The 21,686-nt window shown below is 45.1% G+C and overlaps 1 protein-coding gene across 1 annotated transcript in view; it reads left to right on the forward strand.

Annotated features, from left to right (window-relative positions):
- LOC8039050 (transmembrane protein 94) overlaps positions 1 to 21,686 on the forward strand; it is a 59,583-nt gene that overhangs the window by 34,785 nt on the left and 3,112 nt on the right. The window contains exons 19-27 of the mRNA XM_029971620.4: positions 357 to 489; positions 4,977 to 5,059; positions 5,588 to 5,747; positions 8,390 to 8,598; positions 10,625 to 10,820; positions 11,548 to 11,802; positions 17,128 to 17,267; positions 19,546 to 19,634; positions 21,259 to 21,352. Coding sequence (XP_029827480.2) covers positions 357 to 489; positions 4,977 to 5,059; positions 5,588 to 5,747; positions 8,390 to 8,598; positions 10,625 to 10,820; positions 11,548 to 11,802; positions 17,128 to 17,267; positions 19,546 to 19,634; positions 21,259 to 21,352 — 1,359 coding nt within the window. The remainder of the gene's footprint in view (positions 1 to 356; positions 490 to 4,976; positions 5,060 to 5,587; positions 5,748 to 8,389; positions 8,599 to 10,624; positions 10,821 to 11,547; positions 11,803 to 17,127; positions 17,268 to 19,545; positions 19,635 to 21,258; positions 21,353 to 21,686) is intronic.

Genomic DNA, 21,686 nt, shown 5'->3' on the forward strand with positions numbered 1-21,686 from the left:
TTATGCACGCGACTGCAATGTTTATAATTTTTGAAATGTTGATCAGCCCCGTCAAGCACGCTTCTCACCAAGCTCCGGTGCGCTGCGGAGAAGCAACACCTGCAGAGCTCGCTCCCGTGGGTGTTGCTTCTCCGCAGTGCACCCATGCTCGGTGAGAAGCGCGCTCGACAAGGCTTATTGCCGCGATCAACACTCAGCAAAATAAGAATATCACAGTTTATCTCGACGCGAATATCGAATAGCCTATTATTCAAAACTATTTTTCGACAATTGGAATATTCATATAACGCTAGTAGAGACGTTGCTTACATAATGTAGGCTTGCCACAAAATTGAGTGTCCCATCAATTGTTGCAGGACAGACAGCAGTGCTTCCACGTGCCATCCTTCGCAGACGTCGGCACGTAGCCTTGTCTCTGCGCCGTTGACCGATCTGGCGACACAGAAAGACCACCACGGGAGCTGCCCTACCGAAGGCAAGACTGCCGGCGTGGGTATACGCTATTTTCGTACTGACGTTTCCTGGTGTTGGTACCACTTTGACAAGTTATGGCTGTGTGCTGCAAGCATCTTGTCTTCCTTTTGTGTGTGAGTGTTGTTTTGATATAATGTGTGTTCCTTTTGTAGTTGTGTGATTTTTCATGAGACTCATTTTTGGTTTCGCAGTAGTTACAATTTTTTTTTTCTTTATGGAGTCGTTACCTTGTTTTCTTTTATCGAATTTGAGTGTAGTAATCTTTGTGTCTTTTTAGAACCAGTTGGGATCTAATGCATATCTTAGCTTTGTGCAATTTCTCAGGTTTTTCTTCAAGCTCTTGTTTTTTGCTTGCCTGGCTTCTTTGATAAATTTTTTACCGTAATATCTGAGTCATCGCCCACCCCACTTTTTTGGGTGAATATCGATTTCCAAAAAAACACTGAGTGATCACCCACGCTTAAAAATACCTTAATGCGTACTCCGCGATCAATGAACATTCATCCTACCTGAATAACGCCGCCACGGGCCTTACAGTCAGAGGACGTCTGTGACAAAGTAAAACGAAAGAGGGAAAGACACTTCTCTTTGTGTACGCATTTCCTCCCCGACTTGCACGACCCCGAAGTCGTAGCACATATGTGTGCGACAAAAGAACGATGGAGATAGCAAAATGAAACTTTGTTTTGCTTACAAAAAAGTTTGTTTGGACAAAAAAAAAATGAAGTCGGAAAGATAACACAAGCGGTAACCCATTCAGGGACCGTGAGGTCAGCGAACACCCCATTTCCTGGAATGTAACTGCGGAGTGCAAGGTGAGAGGCGTCGCGAGTGTAGTTGGTAACATTGTGCAGTGTTTAAGACAAAGTCAACGGGTAAATAAAGATTAGGTGGAACGCCGCACACAGACGTTAGTAGAGCGTCCCATTCCATGTTCCGTGTTCATGGTACCGTCCACGCCACACAGCAACGCCGCCTCAACCCACGTTGATAGCACGCCGCGCACGGACACATGCATGTATGCACTAAACAAGAAAGTTGCACAAGAGCCTTCTCCTTGCGATTAACAAGGTGCGGGACGCCAAACTATTTGCTAATGCGATCGCGAGCTTTCCCGCTTCCCCAGCATCGATCTTCGTTGCTCCTTTCTTCTGCTCGCTCGCTCGCTCGTTCGTTGCACCTGGTTGGTTTTTCTATTTCCTTGTTGAATTTTGTTTTACTAATGAAGAGAACATAACGGTGTTAGAAACATGCTTTCATGGAACAAATGTTCACTCTGTATGCTGACCGGCAGTGTTCATCGCACATATGCAAGCAACGAACTTTGCATGGTAAGACATTCTTTTGTGGGCATTTCTTCCATGAAACAATGAAACTAATTCGAGTTTTGAGTTAAATGTATCTCTTGTGCAGTTGCTCTAAATACATACAGAAAAATGGGCATTTATATAGTTTTTTCTAAAGTTTTTGTGCTTACCCACCAAGACATGGCCCACCCCACTTACTTTTATGAATTTCAGGTGGTAGGGGGAGTAGGTGATGACTCAGCATATTATGATAACAACATTTTGCACTTCTCTTTCTATAACCTGGCATAGTTGCACGCGTATAGTGGATTTTGAGTTTGATGCGAATTCAAAGCAAATAGTTTTATATTTACATCCAACAACATCTAGAGAGTATTCCCAGAAAGTTTTGTTAATTTACACTGCATAGTTAACTTTTTATAAATTATTTTCTGTCCACTGATGCGAAAGAAAAGGTAGAAGCTGGAGCGCTTTGAACATATTTTTCTCCATTCCACTTTTTGGCATAAATTTCACTTTAGGAAAAGTAACGTTTTGTTATTACGTAACTTGGATTCATTTTTATGAGTTTTTCTGGGTTGAAATTTTAAGGGCAAGATGACTATGAGCTTGTATTTTTTATTTTTGTAATTTTTCATGTTCAAGAACAAAAAACTTTGGACAAAGGATGGAAATCTAAAAAAGAGTATTTGTGTTTATGTGGCTTTTTTTGTCATGAAAGATGGTATAATATAGAAATATAGCGCTATATCTATCTGATTAAAGATTAAAACAGCGCAAGGACACGGACAAGAACAAGAAGGTAGACAAACAAGGCGCTGACTTACAACTGAAGTTTATTCGTTCTAACAGTGAGTATAAATACTGTATTGTCACAACAAACAAACATGAATAAAAAGCTTGACTTGGATGCCACGTGCTCACTAGCCATCGCTATGCACTGTCACTGTGTGTCTAAATAGGAACGTTCCTTATCCGATAAAGATAGTGACGGAGTGCTGACACAGTTTTGCCCCAATCTTCCAATTTCGCGCGCCTCAATGATTTCCCGAGTGAGTTTGTCTTTATTTTTCCTAACCACTTCACACTTGTCAGAGACGGGAGCGCAGCAACAGTCTCGGCAGTGCAGGCCAAGGTGACCTGACACAACTCTAAACACGTTATACTTGTGCTCCCGCAGCCGATCATTGAGGCATCGCCCCGTTTGCCCGACGTATCTCCTGCCACACGAGAGGGGAATAGAGTACACTACTCCCTCCACACAGTCTACGAATTGGTCCTGGTGTTTTTTGGTGCAACCCCGCTTTTCTTTAGAACAGGAGTTCACTTTTCTGCACAGCCCAGATAGCTTCTCTGGAGCCGAAAAAACCACATCAACTCCAACCCTACCGCCAACTTTCTTAAGGTTGTGAGATATCTTATGGAGGTATGGTAAAACAATTACTTTTTTGTTAACTTTGTAAACACCAGGACCAATTCGTAGACTGTGTGGAGGGAGTAGTGTACTCTATTCCCTTCTCGTGTGGCAGGAGATACGTCGGGCAAACGGGGCGATGCCTCAATGATCGGCTGCGGGAGCACAAGTATAACGTGTTTAGAGTTGTGTCAGGTCACCTTGGCCTGCACTGCCGAGACTGTTGCTGCGCTCCCGTCTTTGACAAGTGTGAAGTGGTTAGGAAAAATAAAGACAAACTCACTCGGGAAATCATTGAGGCGCGCGAAATTGGAAGATTGGGGCAAAACTGTGTCAGCACTCCGTCACTATCTTTATCGGATAAGGAACGTTCCTATTTAGACACACAGTGACAGTGCATAGCGATGGCTAGTGAGCACGTGGCATCCAAGTCAAGCTTTTTATTCATGTTTGTTTGTTGTGACAATACAGTATTTATACTCACTGTTAGAACGAATAAACTTCAGTTGTAAGTCAGCGCCTTGTTTGTCTACCTTCTTGTTCTTGTCCGTGTCCTTGCGCTGTTTTAATCTTTAATCATGAAATACCAACTAGCCCAAACTTCTACTTTAGTCAACTATATCTATCTACTCTGAACTGTGCTAAAGCAATATAACCCATGAAAACAACAAATTTAATAGCAATTTTAATAGGATAGTTTGCCTACGCAGGCACGCCCACTTTCATCTTTGAACATTTGCAATTGTTTTTGTACTTCACCCAGGTTAACAAAATTTGGCAGAAATGTTCTCAACATCAACAGAAACAAGCCATGTAAATGTCATTTAAATGGGACAAGTGGCTCAAATATTCACTTTTTTGGGTAGTGTCCCCCGTTAAATAAAAATTCCGCTGAACTTGCGAAGGTTGTTCTCAATTTTCCACTCGTCCGCTTCTAAACTAAGGTAATATAACTTAATTTATGAACTGTGTTATGTAAACAACCAATTTGTTATAGCCATCCCAATCGAGAGGATTTATAAATCGGCTTGCTATATGGCAAATATTCTTTCTTTTTTTTTCAAATGTCAGGACTTTTCTGCCTAACATATATTCTCACATAATTGTGGCGAGTTAGCCTTTTTGCGCGTACTACTTCTGTGCACTGCACGGAAGCAATACCTGCGGAGACTACAATCTTTGTGCTTATTGCTTCCACGTAGTGTGCAAGTGCTCGGTGACAAGTGCACTAAAAGGGGCCAACCCGCCGCGATCAACACTTAGAAAATTATGCATATCACAGTTAACCTCTAAGTTAATATCGAATAGCATATAAGTCTAAACTACTATAGAAAATTTGAATATTCACACTACACTACGTCAATATTTTAATAGAATTTGGTATCTACTACCGTTAGCCTTTTCTCGAATCGAGGTACTATTTGTGTTTGCCTATGATGTTCTGAGGATTTGGTTTTCAGCTGACGAGTCTAAAATATGTGAAAACCGCTTGTATTCAACTCGCTCCGAGCTCTAAATATTCGAATTTGAGTGCAATGCAAATTCAAGCATTTCATATTTGAGTATTCCACATGTCTCAATTTAAGAACTTTTTAGTCATATGCACCTGAATTCTGTCACTTCATTTCCGTATTCTAGGTGACCATCAATTTCATAGTTTCATATCTTGCAGCATATAAAGCATGTTTATTTTAAATGGAGCAAAGATTTCTCAGTGGTATTTTTTTTTCACATCATTGGCACACAGTCATACATGTCCTGTTGAAACCGGATTTCCTTAGGGTCCACCTCGGAGTGTCAGCGCGCCAAACCTATTCCATTCTCTGACCACGACTCGCCGCCACGAGGATTCACCGCAGTCACGGTAGGCACCGCACATCATTGCCTTCGTTTTGTCGAGTCTCATAAGATGTCAACTGTTTTTAACTGGTTTTAAGCATGCAACTAAAGTCAGGCTTAGCCTAAACACCAGTTCTGCACACCCAAACGATGAGGAGATGTCGACACTGACAACAAATGCACCCGTCAGGATGAAGAGGGCATTGCAGTAGCAAAGAGGAGGTTAGAAGACTGGTGAAAATTATCCAGGGAGGATCGAGACAAGGAAACAGGGAACCAGTTTTCTTCCTGAAGCTCGTGCATCGTACAAAGGACAGTGTTTGTCGGAGACACGATGACGGAATCGTCTGCGGACGTTCGAAGCAAGTTTGCTTCGTACGTACGTATGCTTCGAACACGCCTGTAAACAGTATTTGTACGACCGACACGGCGGGACGTCGTACGAGGAAGAAGCACGCCTCGGACGGCGTCTGCGGCCCGTCTTTTGCACGATGCGCGAGCAGCGGCAGCAACGACGCGAGCCGTCGGCCGACGGAACCGCACCGGCTCGCAGGACGAGCGCCGAGGCACCGGAGATGGGATGCGTGGCAAAGAGCGTCACGGAGGCGGAACCTCTCTGGACCCAGGGCGACTCCGCGTGTCCCTCACCGAGCACCGCCACGGAGAGCAGCACCGACCGCGGAGCACCCGTCGCCTTTGACATCTCCAATCGGGTAAGTTGAGTTGCCCTCGGCTGCGTTTGGAGCGCCGGAACCGAGCCGCTTTGATGCTACGCTTGGTGCGTCGCGGGGGTTGATGTGACGCGACATGACACTTGCAGCCGGTTGGTTACCCGTGGGCAACCAAGCGGCTGCAAGCCCCATTTCCCACGTTTCGAGCGCTAGAAATGGCGTGCATTATAACGATCTCGTGTTGCCGGTTCGTTTCTGCTTAGCACATGGCTCTGCTCTTGTGACGTAGTATTCACATAGCTTATGCTAATCTGTTTTCATTGGGTTGTGTGTTTCATTCTTAAGCTTTCCTTCGCAGATTTTTGTTACGTTAATCGCCTGTACGGCCATTCCGCCGTCACTAGGCATTTGGCGCGAGCCCATCGCTCGTGGATGCACCCCTGCTGCATGAGCTCTCGCTTAGCTGCTAAAAATAAAGCTACGAACCTTGGGATGCTCATCTTCGAAAATACCATCATTAAAATACAAGTAGTTTCACAGACTCCTACTATGAAAATTGTCAAGAAAGCTAAAATTGTCTTATAAAGAGACTTCTTTTCTCAAGACTTCACGAATGACAGTGTGCTTGCTGTTCTATTAAAAAAAATGCCAGCACATTAGTGGGGTGGTACCAATTTAATTCTTATCATCACATCAGGTCAGGGCCCAATGTACTCCAAAGCTAGACATCACCAAAACTGCGAGTTTACAAGAGAGCACGAGGTTCCTTCTCAAAAAAATATCTTGTCACCCCCCCCTTTTCACGATTAGTCTACCTAGTCCCCATACTCGAATGATTTGGGACCCCCGTTGGAACCCTAGTCAGAATCACTCGTGCTATGCTCGGTGTATCAGAACCCTAGTTAGAGAAACGCCTCCTGTATACCCTATGCCTGTTGGAAGGAGGAGAATACAGCGGTGGCCGTCGTCCAAGAAGCTGCATGCCGCCGTCGTCGCTTCGTGGTGGAGGCACCGCCTTCATTTGGGGCAACACAGAGGGCCTAGATTGAAGAATCTAGGCTCTTTTGCAATTTAAGGGCGGACAGCTTTCACGGCAATTGGCTGCAAGTGTACATGCGCTGCGTTTTCGCGCGACGAGGAAAGCACCAAGAAAGGCGGAGACATTTGCAGATGACGACGCATTCATCACCTCCTTGCAGCCAATGCATGAGTTGCCAACTACTTCATCGGATTCACACGATTTATGGGTCGCATTTGCAATACGAGCTCGCAAGGAGGTGACAATACCATCGATCATCTGCAAACGTCTCCGCCTTTCTACCTGCTTCCCTCCTCGCCACATGAAAATGCAATGCGTGCGCACTCGTGACCGATTGCTGCAAGGGATTTCCGCCATTAAATTGCAAGTGCTCCCCGTGTTTTTCAGACGAACCCCTCTTCAATCGGCTTTCCTACGTAGGCAGCGCCGTCTGGCGGTATACACGGGTTTCAGGAGAGGAGGAGGAATTGGTAAACACAACTGCCTCAGGGAGTGCTTCTGACAGATGTGGAGCATACGGGAGGCGTTGGTTAGACTCACTCTCGTGCTATGTTCGGGCTCCCCGAGCACTCGTTAGAGTCACTCTCTTGCTGCACTCAGTGTCAGGACCTTGGCTAGTCACTCTCTTGCTATATTCAGTGTATAAGAACCCTAGTTAAAAACACCCTCTCGGTTTATTCGAAGTACCAGGGCCATAGTTAAGAGTCCCTTTTGCACTACACTCAAAGCGTTGGAGCACATATTTCCTCCATTGTGACATTTCTTCACTCGCCGACGGTTTCTTGGCAACGTCTGTTTTGTTGCTAGGAGTCACACGAGCGCCGTTGTCAACTGTTATGGTTTCTCCTGGTGATGTCATTTTGCTCTGTCGCAGACCATTTTGGCAAGCGGGACAACAGAAAGTGCTTCGTGCACATTCTATCCGGTTATTGGCGAAAAAAGCAGCAAATAACACTGTCGATTCTATGCATCTTGTGTAAAGAAACAGTGGGAGGGCCATGTGGTTTTAGGATGCAAGCAGCTCGGTGCTGCCTTCCAGATAGGGGCAAGAAATCTAGTGTGAAACCTTATTTGGCTGGTTTGAAGATTGGTTGAAAGCATCTGAAGAAGTGTGAAATTTCCTGCAAATGAGGCGTTTGCGACGAAAGAACATGGTGGCACATTGGTGCTACCTATAGCTAGCCCTGGAATTATTTCCAATTTGTGTATGAAGTTTTTGCAGTAGTATTTGCGGAATCAAACATGCTCACTATTTATGAGAAATGGTTGTTTATAATGGTGTCGGAAGTTTTCCGACCCAGGGTAAAAGCATGATGCACAAAAATATTATTTAAAAAATGCACGGAGATTCGAAAATGTTTAAATTGGCTCCCCGATAGATGGTGTCAGAGTATTGTAGCACCCTTGGTCACAGCCTTGAAGGGGTGCTCCGGTGATTTCGCTTTTAGCGAAGAAAAGCCACGGAAAAAAATTGGCGGCTTTGCTTTTTGGTTTTACAAATTTCTAGACAGCCCCCTCTCCTGAAACGTGACAAAAGCACGTCTCTCATGAAGAAATTCCGGAGTGCCCCTTCGACAAGGTCGATTAGACCGCTCTTTCTCGCTTTGCTTGGACGTTGGTGCGACTGAGCTTGGGCGTTCCCCAGGCGAAGCTGCCCCGGGGCATTGAGAACATCCGGCCGCACATTGAGAATGTGGACAATGTGCCGCTGCTGGTGTCCCTGTTCACGGACTGCACCCCCGAGGCCACCCTGGAGATGGTGCGCATCATGCAGGAGTATGGCGAGGTCGTCTGCTGCCTGGGCAGCGTGGCCAGCCTGCACAACCTGCCCGTCTTCCTCCAGGCAGACTGCAGGTGGGGGACCCTAGGGAAGCCCTCAGCGACCTCCCGGGAACTCTGCGTGTCTTTCTGGAACCTGATTGTCTCTTCCCCCGTAGCGTGGACTGGTTTCTCTCATACATGACTCGCACGTGACGTCGGTCGGCCCCTCTTTCTGGTGGCCGGAAGTCAAAGCCAAAGCGTTTATTGGCATTGGTGTCTGTAGGGCCGAGCACCCGAGGCAGCTCAATAATGCAGCAGAAGCTACCCTCTCGCACACCCTTTCCCCCATTGTACAAGGTGTTCCACGTAACTGTAGCCAAAGTTTGAAAATAGTTTGGCACATTTTAGGAAAACGAAACCAAAGGAATAAGTTTGCTCATTGTCTGAACCAAGTCAGGCTATTTTTTGTATTCTACCGAATTAACTAATTAATTAAGGTTAGGTATTTAACTTACTAAATATTCAATTTAGAGCAAAAGTTACAATGACAAAGTTGTTGAGTGTCCTTAGAAACATCCAATTCAGTTGTTTTTATGAAGAAACCGTTATATGGTTCTTTTTAGGGCTTTAAAAAACCCCGCAAATTACAAAAAACAAAACAAAAAAGCATGGGACTTCCCGTTGCGCGCTTTGTTCTGCAGCACTTTCAGCCTTGGCTCAAATAAACTAGGCCCGCATGCTGAATGGAGCACTGTTGACAAGGTGCCGTTGACAGATCCACCTATTTTCATCTTTTTTTTTTTTTCATAATTTGCTCACTTTTTTTAAGCTTGGAAAAATGAATTGTGTTAGAGATTTCTCCACAAAAGCGACTGAATTGGATGTTTCTGAGGATTTTCCACAACTTTTCTGTTGGAAATTTCGCTCTGAATTAAATATTTCAAAAGTTCATAAATGAATCGTAATTAATTAGTCAATTGGGCAAAAGTACAAAAAATGCCTGACTTAGGCCAGAATTCTCCACAACTTTTCCGTTCGAAATTTGCTTAAATTAAATATTTCAAAAGTTCATAAATGAATCGTAATTAATTCGTCAATTGGGAAAAATACAAAAAATAGCCTGACTTGGGCCAGTCGATTGGGCAAAATACAAAAAAATAGCCTGACCTGGGTCAGACTTATTCCTTTAGTTTTGTCTTTCTAAAATGAACCGGGATATTTTTTAACTTTGGCTAAAGTTACGTGGAACACCCCGTATCTGACCAAGTTGTTGTTGATTACGGGCTTTATGACGCAAAGCTACTATGGCCATACTGCGCCGAGCTTGATATCTGACCAAGTGACGTCAGTGCAAGGTGCGCATGGCTTCATCCCGGTAGTGCTGCAGTCGCAGATGCTTTGTCCGCTGACCAGACGAAATCACGCTTTTAACCAGCGTTCTTTGATCTATTGTATGACAAGCTGCGCGGAAGAGCGTCGTTTGAAAATGGTCCTTCTCCGTTGACCACACAGGAGCAGATACGGGCAGATGGTGATCCTAGCACCAGCAGTGGGTGGGGCTAGGATCACCATGGACAATGGAGAAGGGCCGTTTTCGGACAACACTCTCTTTGCGCAAATGCATGGCCAAACAGATGGATGCCCGGATACAATTTTGGAATTGGCTGTTCTGTTAAGCAGCATTTCATGCCTCGAAAAATTCGGGCTGAACCAACTATGTTGCTGTCTAATTAAGCGATTAGCTGCAGACGTAATTGAACGAGCAGGTCGGGTGTCAATTTTCTTAGCAGGGAAACTTAGTCTGTGCGTAGGTCACGGGACATCAAGCCATGTGACATCATTTTCCCACTAAATTTAGAGGGGAAACTGAATTGGTGTTGAGGTCACGTGACGTCAATTTTCCTGCTAATTCTACTGGAGAAACTGGATTTGTGTATAGATCACGTGACATGAAGTCATGTGACGTCATTTTGCCCCCTAAATTTAGCGGAAAAAATAATTCGCCAGACCTCAAAGTGGCCTGAAGATCCTAAGAAAGCTAATCGCTTATTTAAAAACCGGCAGAGTGCACCCCTCACCAACCGGGACGTTAACCGCGGGCTGCTACTCGTTTGTCCAGCATAGCGCTGGAGCCGCTGGCCCCGCAGCTGTGTGCGCGTCAACCGGCACCCGCCCCGCCCGAACAGCAGGACCCCTCGAACCCCAGGGGCTGGCAGCCGTCTCCGTGGGCCCTGGGTCACGCCCTGGGGTCCCTGCCCTGCGTGCTCAGCGCCCGCAGGGAGGACCGGCTCAGCCTCTACCACCTCATCTGGGAGGTGAGGGCAGAACAGAGGCCTTGGCCTTTAACTAGGGATGTCATGAACCACTCTAGGTTCGAATTCAAAAGGTTTCGATATTTTCGAACCGAACTGAGGTTCGAAATCAAAAGCTTTCAATATTTACGAATTGTACCAATGTTTGAATCGAAAAGCTCGCAATTTTCTAACACCGTGGAGTTTCGAATTCGAAAAGTTCTAAGCTTTCACGGTTTCTAAAAGTTTGGGTTCGAATATTTCAAATATTTTTTTACTTGAGGTTCGAGAAATTCGAAGGTTTCTAACTTGAAATTCGAAAGATTTAAAAAATTATTATTTCTTGGGATCTGAAGTTCGAAGATTTCGAATTTGTTTGAATCTGAAGTGCGAAAAATTTGAAAATTTTAAATTTTCAAATTTAAAATTAAAATTTAAAGTTTGAAAAATGATAAAGTTCCGAATTTTTATAGACATAAAGTTTGAAATATTCGAAGATTTCAAATTTTTCGCTGCCTTGTGGAATTTTATCACAACCGAGAGTGAGGATACTTATGTTTCCTCCACTGGTGCCAACACATGCAATGCCAAGCTTCTATGCACAAAACTTGACCACGTGGGTAGCACATGCACTACCTACAGCGAGGAAAACAGAAGCGCCCCTGGCGGGGTTCTCACCGTGAATCAGCGTCCAGCGAATACTTCCTAAGGAAACGAGGCGTCTTTAACCGGCAACGATAATCTCTTTCAGGCGCGCCACTTTGGCCAGGCGGTGCGCAGCGCTCTCCAGTTCCTCCTCTGTTGTTGCCTGAGCCTCTGCCTGGTCCAGGCGCTGGGCGCCCTGCTCGCGCTGCCGCCACCGCTGTCTCCCGCACAGCTGCTGTGGCTTCTCTGCGCCCTCCTGCCGGCATTGGCGCTCGCGCTGGTGCTGGGGAGCCGGGCCCACGACGACCCGCGCGTCATGACCATCGCCACGGGGAAGAGCCACCCACAGGTCAGCCGCCAGGTGAGTTCGTCGACCCTACCCCACCCCACACCATACGCGACCGGTCGGACGAAGCGAAGACCAACCCTCTCCTTAGCCTTCTCCACACCTTCGTTGGCACCCACCCAATACCGTATGCTACCGGTCGCATGAAGCGAAGATCCGCCCTCTCCTTAGCTTTCTCCGCAGCTCCAGTGACTTGCACCAGTACTCGCTGAAAGTATGCGAACGTACCCGACGAGCTCCCCGTCCGTGTCTTGTCGGCATCTTCGGGGTTCGTCGTGCGCCCACCTAGCCGGTTCGACTTCCAAAACGAAGCAGACTGGCCCGACTGGATCCAAGAGATTGAAGACTGCAGATGGGCGTCTGGACTCGGCGTCAGCCCCGAAAACGTGCGAGTATGCACCGTTCCCTGTACTATGGGATGCCAAGCAAGGAAGCTTTTGAACTTGTTCCGGCTCGGAGACGCGGAAGCGACAAGTCACCGTACCGCCCGAGCGCGATTCGACGATTACTTCAGGCAGGTGCACAAGGCGGTCTACAACAGATGCAGGAGGCCTAAGGTTGACAGCACGGGTTCCTCCACTTCTAGAGCCAAAACAAGATGTAGAACGTCTTGTTTGTCTTGAGGTGGTGCAGTTATCGTACTCAAATTTTACGAGTGTCGGTTTTAGGGAAAAACATTTAAGCCTATTAAAACCCCCCCCCCCCCCTTTTTTTCCCCCATGTTTAGGGATGAAAACGGAAAAAACTGTCTGGTAGCTGTGTTACTTACAGACGGTATTGCACACGGTCGAATATGCTGGATCCACTTTCAGGTATTCATCTCAGGGAAGCTTTCACGTTTTGGCTTTATGTCTGGTATCATCCAGAAGGCTTCTGCCACTTTCCTCCCCGTGCCTAGGAAAAACATAAATTTTTTTCAAGGCTTAATGTTGTTTTCTTTTTAGTCCTACACTGATAAAATCTGAGTATACAGTCGTACCCAATCACAACGAAATAGGGTACAGCGGATGAACCCCCCCTGGACACGTGAAAATATTTTATGTGTATGCATGCAAAATATACCTCGCATAACGAACTACAGTAGACTCTCAGTAAACGGAACTCCAAGGGACCAAAAAAGTTTGTTCCATTTAACAGGAGTTCCGTTTACTAAGAGAGATGTAAAAAGTGCCGATTTTATGTGTGCACACTCTTTTAATACTCTTTTATGGATGTCTAAACACTAAACACACGTAGCTTGCCCTTGTCGTGCAGGATCCTCGTTAAGCTGCTTTTCGGGACGCCGTGCTTCGTCGCGAGCGCCGTCTTCGAGTATGAGCCGCTTTCGAAGTCAAGAATGACGTCCATCTTCTTTTCCAACGTCAGCGCATGGTGTGCCCACTTCTGTGTCGCCATTGAAACAACGGAGGCAAGGCCTCAACTTCGCGAGCGCTTACGAGCCACCGAAATTGGAAGACACCAACGCGGCAATGAAGCACGATAGGCACCACGACGGCAGGAACAATGCGGCTGTAACCTAGGCAACTCGAACAGAGACCGAACAACTTGATCAAGAACAGCAGTGTTGCATTCGTTGCGCCGACTACCAATGAGGCGAGGCCAACGAGGCTTGCGAGGCTAGAAAAGAAAAAAAAAAGAAACAGCCAGAACCAGAAAAGGCTGATGCTCATGGCAATGGGTCTGCCTGAAGTTCTATTTTAGGTTCCGTTTACACGGTGAAGTGCAAATTTTAGTTCCGATTACCGAAAGTATTTTTACCTTATCTGAATACAAAACCAACCAACTTACGGGCTACTGTTCCGTTTAAGCGGCAATTCCGTTTAAGCGATTTCCGTTTATCGAGATTCTACTGTATACACAATTGATATACAGTGCAATCCACTTATAACGATACCAGATGTAACGATGTACTGCTTATAACGATCAGTCTATCGAGTTTCTTGAATAGAAACAATCAGTTTCTAGTCCACATACAACGATAGTTGGTTATAGCAATTGAATTTGGTTTTTTTTTCGTTATCGTTATAAGTGGATTGCACTGTATCGAATTTCTTGCTCCTACGACCACAAGCAAACACGCGAGCTCCGGCATTTTGAGCGTTCAGCTTCCTTGCAATGCAGACTCAGGTTTCTCCTCACCTGGTACAAAGCCTCCACCCAGTTACACCTAGTCACACCCTAGCACTCTAGCGCCCTATCAGGTTTGAGATTTCTTAACAACCGTGGCGCTTTTCAGCCCGTCAACTCCGTTGTAACCGGTGCTTTTGGAGCAGACAGAATCTGGGTGCGCATGCAGTCAATGCATTGCAGACCGAGCATTGGCGTCGCAAACTGCACTTCTCTAGGCCTCCTGCAGCTTGCCATTTTGTTCCGTGATCTGGTGCGCTTCACGGTTCAAGGTGACAACGAAGCAGTGGCACGCTCTTCAGCTCTCTGACAGAGTGGATGTCATTACTGGACAATACGTCGAAACAACACTGACAAAACGAAGAAAAATCTAGACTGAATGTGGCGTAGCTAACCTTTGCATTATTCAAACAAAGTTCTGGTTCCCCTCGGGTTCAAATTAACAAGATTCCACTTAGTGAAATCCTTTGTCGGACAATACTATTTGCTATGTCGATTGTAGTGAAAAACAATCGGACGTTGCCACTGCCTTCAGCATATCTAATAGTATGTCAAGCACTCTCTCCATATAACGAACAAATTGTAAAAATTTGTTATAAGTGGGTTTTGCTATAACAGATTATTGGGTATATCGAGCGAAACCAGGCATTTTGTACACTTTGTTATAAATGGGTTTGACTGTAATGTATGCACCATCTAAATTCGCCTTCGTGAAAAGTTTCAATGCTCTCGATTTGATAGTTTATTTATATGGATTTCTTTTTATGTCCGAACAGCGCTCAAGAACGCTCTGTAGATTGAAGGTGTTTTATGGCTAGACAATAGATTGTGGTAGTGTGAGAACCAGCTCTTTACGTCAAACACAAAAAGGCGTGACGACTCGAAAACGCCCAGCTTCTGAAAATGCCCGAAGAGTTGGCTCTGGCTCTTTTGTAACGAGTGAACTTCTTTCATAATTTTTGCTTAACCCGTAGTTTTTGTTGTATAGAAATCTCTCTAGTGCCTGCACAGCCACTACAGGCTTACCGGAATATTTCCACAACTGAATACTTTTGAAAGTTTGAGCGCTTGTAGTAGCGTTTGAGATATACTGGTGTAGTGAGGATTTTTGTGTTTTTATCTTATGATCAGGTCTCTTAATAGCTACTACCAGAAGCTTGTGTCTGTGCAAATCTTTATGGTTCTTAGACATTTTAATCTCAAGGAACACCCATCTTTGTTGATCGATAGCCAAGCAACCCCTACCAGTTCTTGGTACGGATGCTGTAAAGCTGTGCAAAAGCCTGCGTACCTTTTAAACAAAAATATACATACTAAGGAGTGTTTCGTTCATTGTTACTGCATTAATGGATGGCTCAGATCATGTTTAAACCTAATTGTACACTCTGGGAAACCCAAGGGACCCTCAGAGTAGAGGTCTGCACGGGTACAAGCCAGCCCGCAGGCCACGGACTGGACTCCGGCTTCACAGCTACATTATTGTAGGGCCCGGGCCGGGCACGGGCCTTGCATACAAGTCTACAAGGCAGGCCAAAACAAGCCAAGCCGGCCGTTATTTTTTTGTTTTTTTTCTAGCAGCAATGTTTTTGGAATATTTTTCAGAGGGATTACAGTGGGGGAGGTCCAAATGCTGAAAGCATTTGTGCGTTTGTCTGTGTGTTTCTATGGCTCGGTGTCCATGCACGGAATGCTCTCCCAGGCACCGGCGCTGCGGCGCCGGTGTCATTCAATCGCTTCTCCCCATCGACACGCCATCTGTACGTACGAGATGTATACATTTACAGTTCTGGTGAAGTTTCCCCTCAGGGGTGCTCTCCTAAACAATTTCTCACAGACCAATGCAAAAAACGACAATATTTTTTATAATTTTTTTTTCGGTTGTAATTTAGAATTTTGCCTGTCTTTTGTCTGAACCTGTCTTGACATTTCCCTTTCTTTGCAACTTTGGCACATGGTTTTGTTTACTGTTGCTTGCCATTTTTATTTTTCAGTCCTTTTTAACACGCGTGCTTGCTCACAAAAAAACAATGATAAGGGTGATTTTTTTTATTGATTTTTTTTTTTTTAACGAGCTGTTTAGGCTTGCACATTGGTTGGAGTAAGAATAGCAGCAAAATAAAAAATAAAAGACGTTTACAATTCCCTGCAATGCCAAATTAGAGTGCAGCTCTTAAAAAGGAGGAGGGGAGGGGTGAGAGGAAGGTATTCCCCTTTTCCTCCTCCCCCTCTTCTCCTCCCTCTCTCTTCCTCCATCCTACTCTCATTCTCCTCCTCTCCCTCCCTCCTTCCTCTCTCGTGACTTCACTCGTGACCTTCGTGATGTCACTCGTGAAGACCGCATAAGGTTGTGACCTTCACTGTGAAGGTCATTACCCTTTTTTGTGACCTTCGTGAGTGACCTTTGTGACCCTCATAACCTCACACGTGATGTCATTATGGGAAACGTCCCAAAATGCAACACGTGGTTGCGCCGACGGCGGCACCACTCAAGTCAAAAACAGACGCCTAAAAGCTGCGCTCTAAAAGATGCTTACTTCAGTGCATATGCATGGTACCATAGTCAACATGCATAACTGCCGCACAATTTGTGAGCTATTCATACTGGGTGGAAATAGAGCACGCTTCAGCGGGCCCAGGAAAATTAGCCACGGGCCGGGCCGGCCGTCTAAAGTCGATAGCAGTCCACGGGCGGGCCCAGGCCAAAGAAACAGCAGTGCCAGCTGGGCCGGGCTCCTAAATATAGGCCTTTGCAGACCTCTACCTCAGAGTATCTTCATCCGTGTCCCCAAGTAAAGCTTCTGCCAGTTTGGACCCAATCCGAGCCACCCATTAACGGACAACTATGAACCAAACGCTTTCTCCTATGTGCACTACTCTTTACAAAGTCTACAGGCTTTTGCATTGCTTCACTACCTCAATACTCAGATCGGTAAGGGGCTCTATAGGCTGTCAATCAAGAACAACATGCATTCCTCGAGATAGGAAGGCAGATTCTTCCCATCTTGGTGCATAAGTATTGCTCTGCACGTTCTACAACTGTACAACTGTTTCACTGTGCCAAAATTGCAGACCATTATTGGTTGTTTATTGGCACAAATAAAGGCTTCATGATGATAGCTTGTGATGCGACTTTATTCTGAAGCAGCATCTCTGCTCTGGATTAACTCTTGGCACGGAGAAAGCGCCACGGACCCTTTCCGTTTTTGTCCACAGGCGGTGCTGTTCTTCGTGTGCTGCTACTGTGCCAAGTTTTGCCCGTCGGTGCTGGTCGCCCTCGCCTGCTTCACCCTCGCCCTCGCCCGCTGTTGCCGGGCCAGCGGGCTGGAACCCTGCTGGCCGCACTTCGGGCCGGGGTAATCGCCGTCGTCAGTTGCTCTGTTCGTTTCTTGGTGCGTTCAAAAGGGTGGTCGATCGCTCCTAGGCGACTGCTGTCGCGCTAGAAGAGGCAGTCACTTCCATCCTTCTTTTGAAGATAAAGGAATAGTAAAGTAAAGGTGTGCACAAATAGTTTTAAACTTGCAGTAATTTGCAAATGATGTTCGCTACTCGGTTTGATTCTTGGCGAGCTTCTACCGTTTGAAGTATTCGAGTTTTTCTATCGCGTGCTGTAAACGACTTAGCTTTTGTGAGTACATAATTCTCCCTAAGTTTGAGACTCAAAAAATATTGCAAAAAATTGGTTTCGTGAATGTGTCATACCTTCAAGTCGCCAAGTTTTGAGCCCGCAAAATATTCTCAATCTCACGCTTTCTGAAATTCGCGGAATATTGAGACGCGTAAGGAAGGTTGCTTACTGTTTTCAAAAAATTATAAATGATGCAATTTTCCGAATTCTTGAGGTCATACTTCGCTGCTTCAGACCAGAGCGCTGGCATCAAGCTTCATCGCTTTGCACTGGCGTGCTGGGAGAAACAACTGAGGGGGTCGGAACATCTCAATTGGCTCTATGATCTCTAAAAATTTTCTCCATTATCAAGGTCAGTTTTCCTTGGTTGGAATAGTAGTTTGGGACAGAATTACAGTTTGGCACCTGATTTTGTAGGACAGTGCTGGAAAAGAAAACCTGCAGCTGTATTGAAATAATTGAGGTAGTCAATGCTTTGCTTGCAATGGCACATTATGTTTTTCCCAAATCGTCTTATCAGGGCCTTTTTTTACTTTATACAGCGTGCAATTGTATTTTATGTAATAAAACTTTTTTTTCATAGCCATGCTTTAAGAAAAAAATTTCCAGCCATGATTTATCAAAGTATCCAAAATATGTAAATTCTAAATTATTTTACTTTGATTCACATTTATAGGCATCTGCCAATAGTATATTTTGATTTCAAAACAAATTCAAAATGAAAAGTGGTTTTAGTTGAGTATTTTCCAATTGAATCTTGAATAGTTTCTACTAGCCTCTCACTACCGTGCACCAGGCTTAAACGAAAGTTCTACTGAACTCGCGAAGGTCATCCAAACCTTCCACTCGTCCACTTCTACTAAGCTCAGTTAATATTGGTAAAACTATATTTATGAACTGTTGCATGTAAACACAAATTTGTCACAGCTAACCCAATCATGAATCTGCTTGGCAAGTTTGTTTTTTTTCGATTTCAAATGTGACAAAGGAATGAAACAAACTTGATCATGCTGACAAAGACTGGTAAGCACAGAATATGTGATAGGCTTTCCAGGGAAGAAGGGAAAGATTTGCTCTCATTTCTGACACATGCCATGAGAAGGTGCAGCACGACAGGAAAGACTGCAAAGTGCGCCACCACACATTTGCACGCCGCGTGAATGACTTTGTTATTGCATGCACGGACCCCTCACCCTGGATAGCTCAGTCAGCAAAGCGCTTGGCTCACAAGCTTATGGTGGCGAGTACAACTCCTGCCAGGGGACAGAAGTCTTTTTATATGTTTCCCTATGGGTCCAACACTCTTCGATGTCGGCTGTTAGAACCAAACTTTACCAAACCAAACCAAACTCCATGGAAGTTGGCTGATAAAACACGTTCTGTGTTAAAGAAAGTGTGAATGATGAATGCGGGTTGTCAAGACATCGCTGCCTAACATATGCTTTTGCATAATTGTGGCGGGTGAGCCCCGTTGAGTGCGCTTCTCATTGAGCACTTGTGCACTGCGGGACAGCGCAATTGCTGCGGAGCCTGCGAGCTCTGCGGGTATTGCTTTCCCGCGGTGCACAGGTGCTGGGTGAGAAGCGCACTCAACGGGGCTCACGCGCCGCGATCAACACTTCGAAAAGTGTGAATATCGCTATTCATCTCAAAGTTCATCTCGAAGCGAATATAGAAAGCCAATATTCGAAAATTTGAATATTCACACAACACTACACATTCAAAATTTTATATTTGCACACCTCGATTAGAGTAAAACTAAACAAGAAAATTAAATAGTGTGACTGGTCTACCTTGTACCCCAACTAAAAAAAGAAAAAGTTCAGGTGTAGAAGTAGTGTTACCTTCAGCATGAGCAGTACTAGTATTTCCCAACAGACACCTAGGTAAAGTGCAACAGTTCAATATTTGTGAAAACTCTTCCAAGAATGAGTGTATTTTGCTGAAAACATGCGAGATGACCAACTCGCTCAAAACATCATTCTCGTCCCTTTTTATTTCGTCAGGACGAAATCAGCAGACAGTGATCAAATCCGTCTGTCTGGCCTAGCACTCTGCCAAAACCTGGCAGCCTTCCTTCTAGTCCTGTATTTCGGTGAGTATTTGCTTTCATTCCTGCCATGTCGTTTTTTTTTATTAGGGTTTATTTGGTGCCTTACTTCGGCGCATGGTGAGAGCCATGCTGAATTCAAATGTGCAGCAATATGGTTTCACAAACACTTTTGTTGGAGTAACTTATTTAGTGGTTCGAAACAAAACGATTCACCCAGCACTGAACCTGCTCGATAGCAGTGCCATAGTCAGTGATGTGATTGCTGCGCCATTTGCGCCAAACTGCGCCAAAGCGCTTACCCTGCTACATCCTGCTACATTTTACCAAAACGTGAGAAATTTGCGCCAACGTTGCGCCAAAACTTAATTACACTTTAATGATACTGAAAATATTATAGCTCGGGCCTCGCTGCTCGGCCGGGCCGTTACGACATCCTCGGAAGTTTCGCAATAATTCTTTTCGTCGTCTGTTCTGCTGGAGGATTAATTGGTCTGGTCGAGTGCGCTTCTCCTCGCGCACTGGTGTACTGCAGAGAAGCGAAAACCGCAAAGTAAGCATCGCGAGTTTGCCTGTCTTGCTTCGCCGCAGCGCACCACCGTGCTAAGGAGAAAGCACTCCTCCAGAGCGAGACGCATCACAATTCCAGTATACAACTTTGGCTCGTATAAATGAAAGACTACGATATCCTGGCAGTACCGTTTTCCAAATCGAGACTTAGCAAGGATACTTTGGTATTGTAAGGACATTTATATGCGCTCTTTCGTATGTTTATTTATTTATGCCATCCAATTTGTTTAGCTATCACTTTTATATAGGTGTGAGTAAATTAGAACTAAGTTGGCAGGAGCAGTGAATGGAAGCTCGGGAACAACCTTAATGAGTTCGGCGGGATTGTCTTTAAAGTTTTGTTGACATACCGTTTTTGTTATGAAGTTCTACCCGAAAAATGTAATTGACGATCATTATCAAATGACAAGTGCTTTGGTTTTTATCTGAATTATTAATTGCTGTTTTTGTACAACCTTAAGAACTCGAAGGAACCATTAATTTATGGGATCTATATTATTGTATTATTTCAGTGAGATTCAGTACCTGAAATAACAATTCACAGCAGTTTGTGCTGTCCCTCTTCACTTACCTTCTTACCGTGTCTGGTGCTTCTCCACGCAACTAAACGCTAGTTTTGTGTTTGAGGGACTCACTCCTGTTGTGCAATTGATGCGAACTAAGGGTTTCACATAAGTGAGAAGGCAATGTAGATATTGCCTTTTAGTTGGACGCGCCGACAGAATAATCTTCACAATTTCTGCATTGGTATGAATAAGAATGATGCTACAAAAGTTATTTTTGCTGCTCCAAAATTGACTTTTGGCTGCTCCAAGAGCTGCTCCAAAATGACTCGGACCAATCACATCACTGCATAGTGCTCTGGCTTCACCTAAAGAAGGGCAACATGGAGGGACATGTATGCGTTTGGCCGAGATGTTCGGTCAGTAAGAGCACCGGTCCCAGCTGGTCGCTGATGCAGCAGTAATATCTAATCTGTGCGCTGTTGGCCTTTAGGTTATGCCCAAAATTCAGCTCTTCAGCCTTGTTATTTAGGAGAATCTGGCTGAACGGAGCGTGGGCATTGTGAAGACATGGACTGTCTCCCTCTCTTTCCCAGTTGTAATTTCTATGGGATTCGTTCATCGTTCCAAGCCCCTGTGGAAGCGGAACCCAGCATCAAACCGGTGCTGGCTTTTCACCAGCCTTGCTGTGTGAGTTGGTCATCTTCTGTTCATGCTTGCCTACAAATCGCTGTGGAAAAAGAGAACTGTGCATGCATAGGAACTGGATTTGCCAGGATGTAAAAGCAGTTATGCTTTGTTAAAACAGCAATCGGTGCTTACCTCTTCAGGGCACCTTCCTTTCTACACTCATTTTCACATTAAGAACCATAGTGAAAACATTTGGCTCTGCTGAGCACCAAGGCATTGATATCCCTAGGACATCATGGCCAGATGTGTAAGACATCTTAGACAGACAGAAAGACATATTATAAAAGTCTCATAGTGACATCTTCTAGACCTCTAGATAAAGATTTTTTCTAAA

This window comes from Ixodes scapularis, unplaced genomic scaffold (assembly GCF_016920785.2).
Source record: "Ixodes scapularis isolate PalLabHiFi unplaced genomic scaffold, ASM1692078v2 PGA_scaffold6__148_contigs__length_123643588, whole genome shotgun sequence".
Classification (NCBI taxonomy): domain Eukaryota; kingdom Metazoa; phylum Arthropoda; class Arachnida; order Ixodida; family Ixodidae; genus Ixodes; species Ixodes scapularis.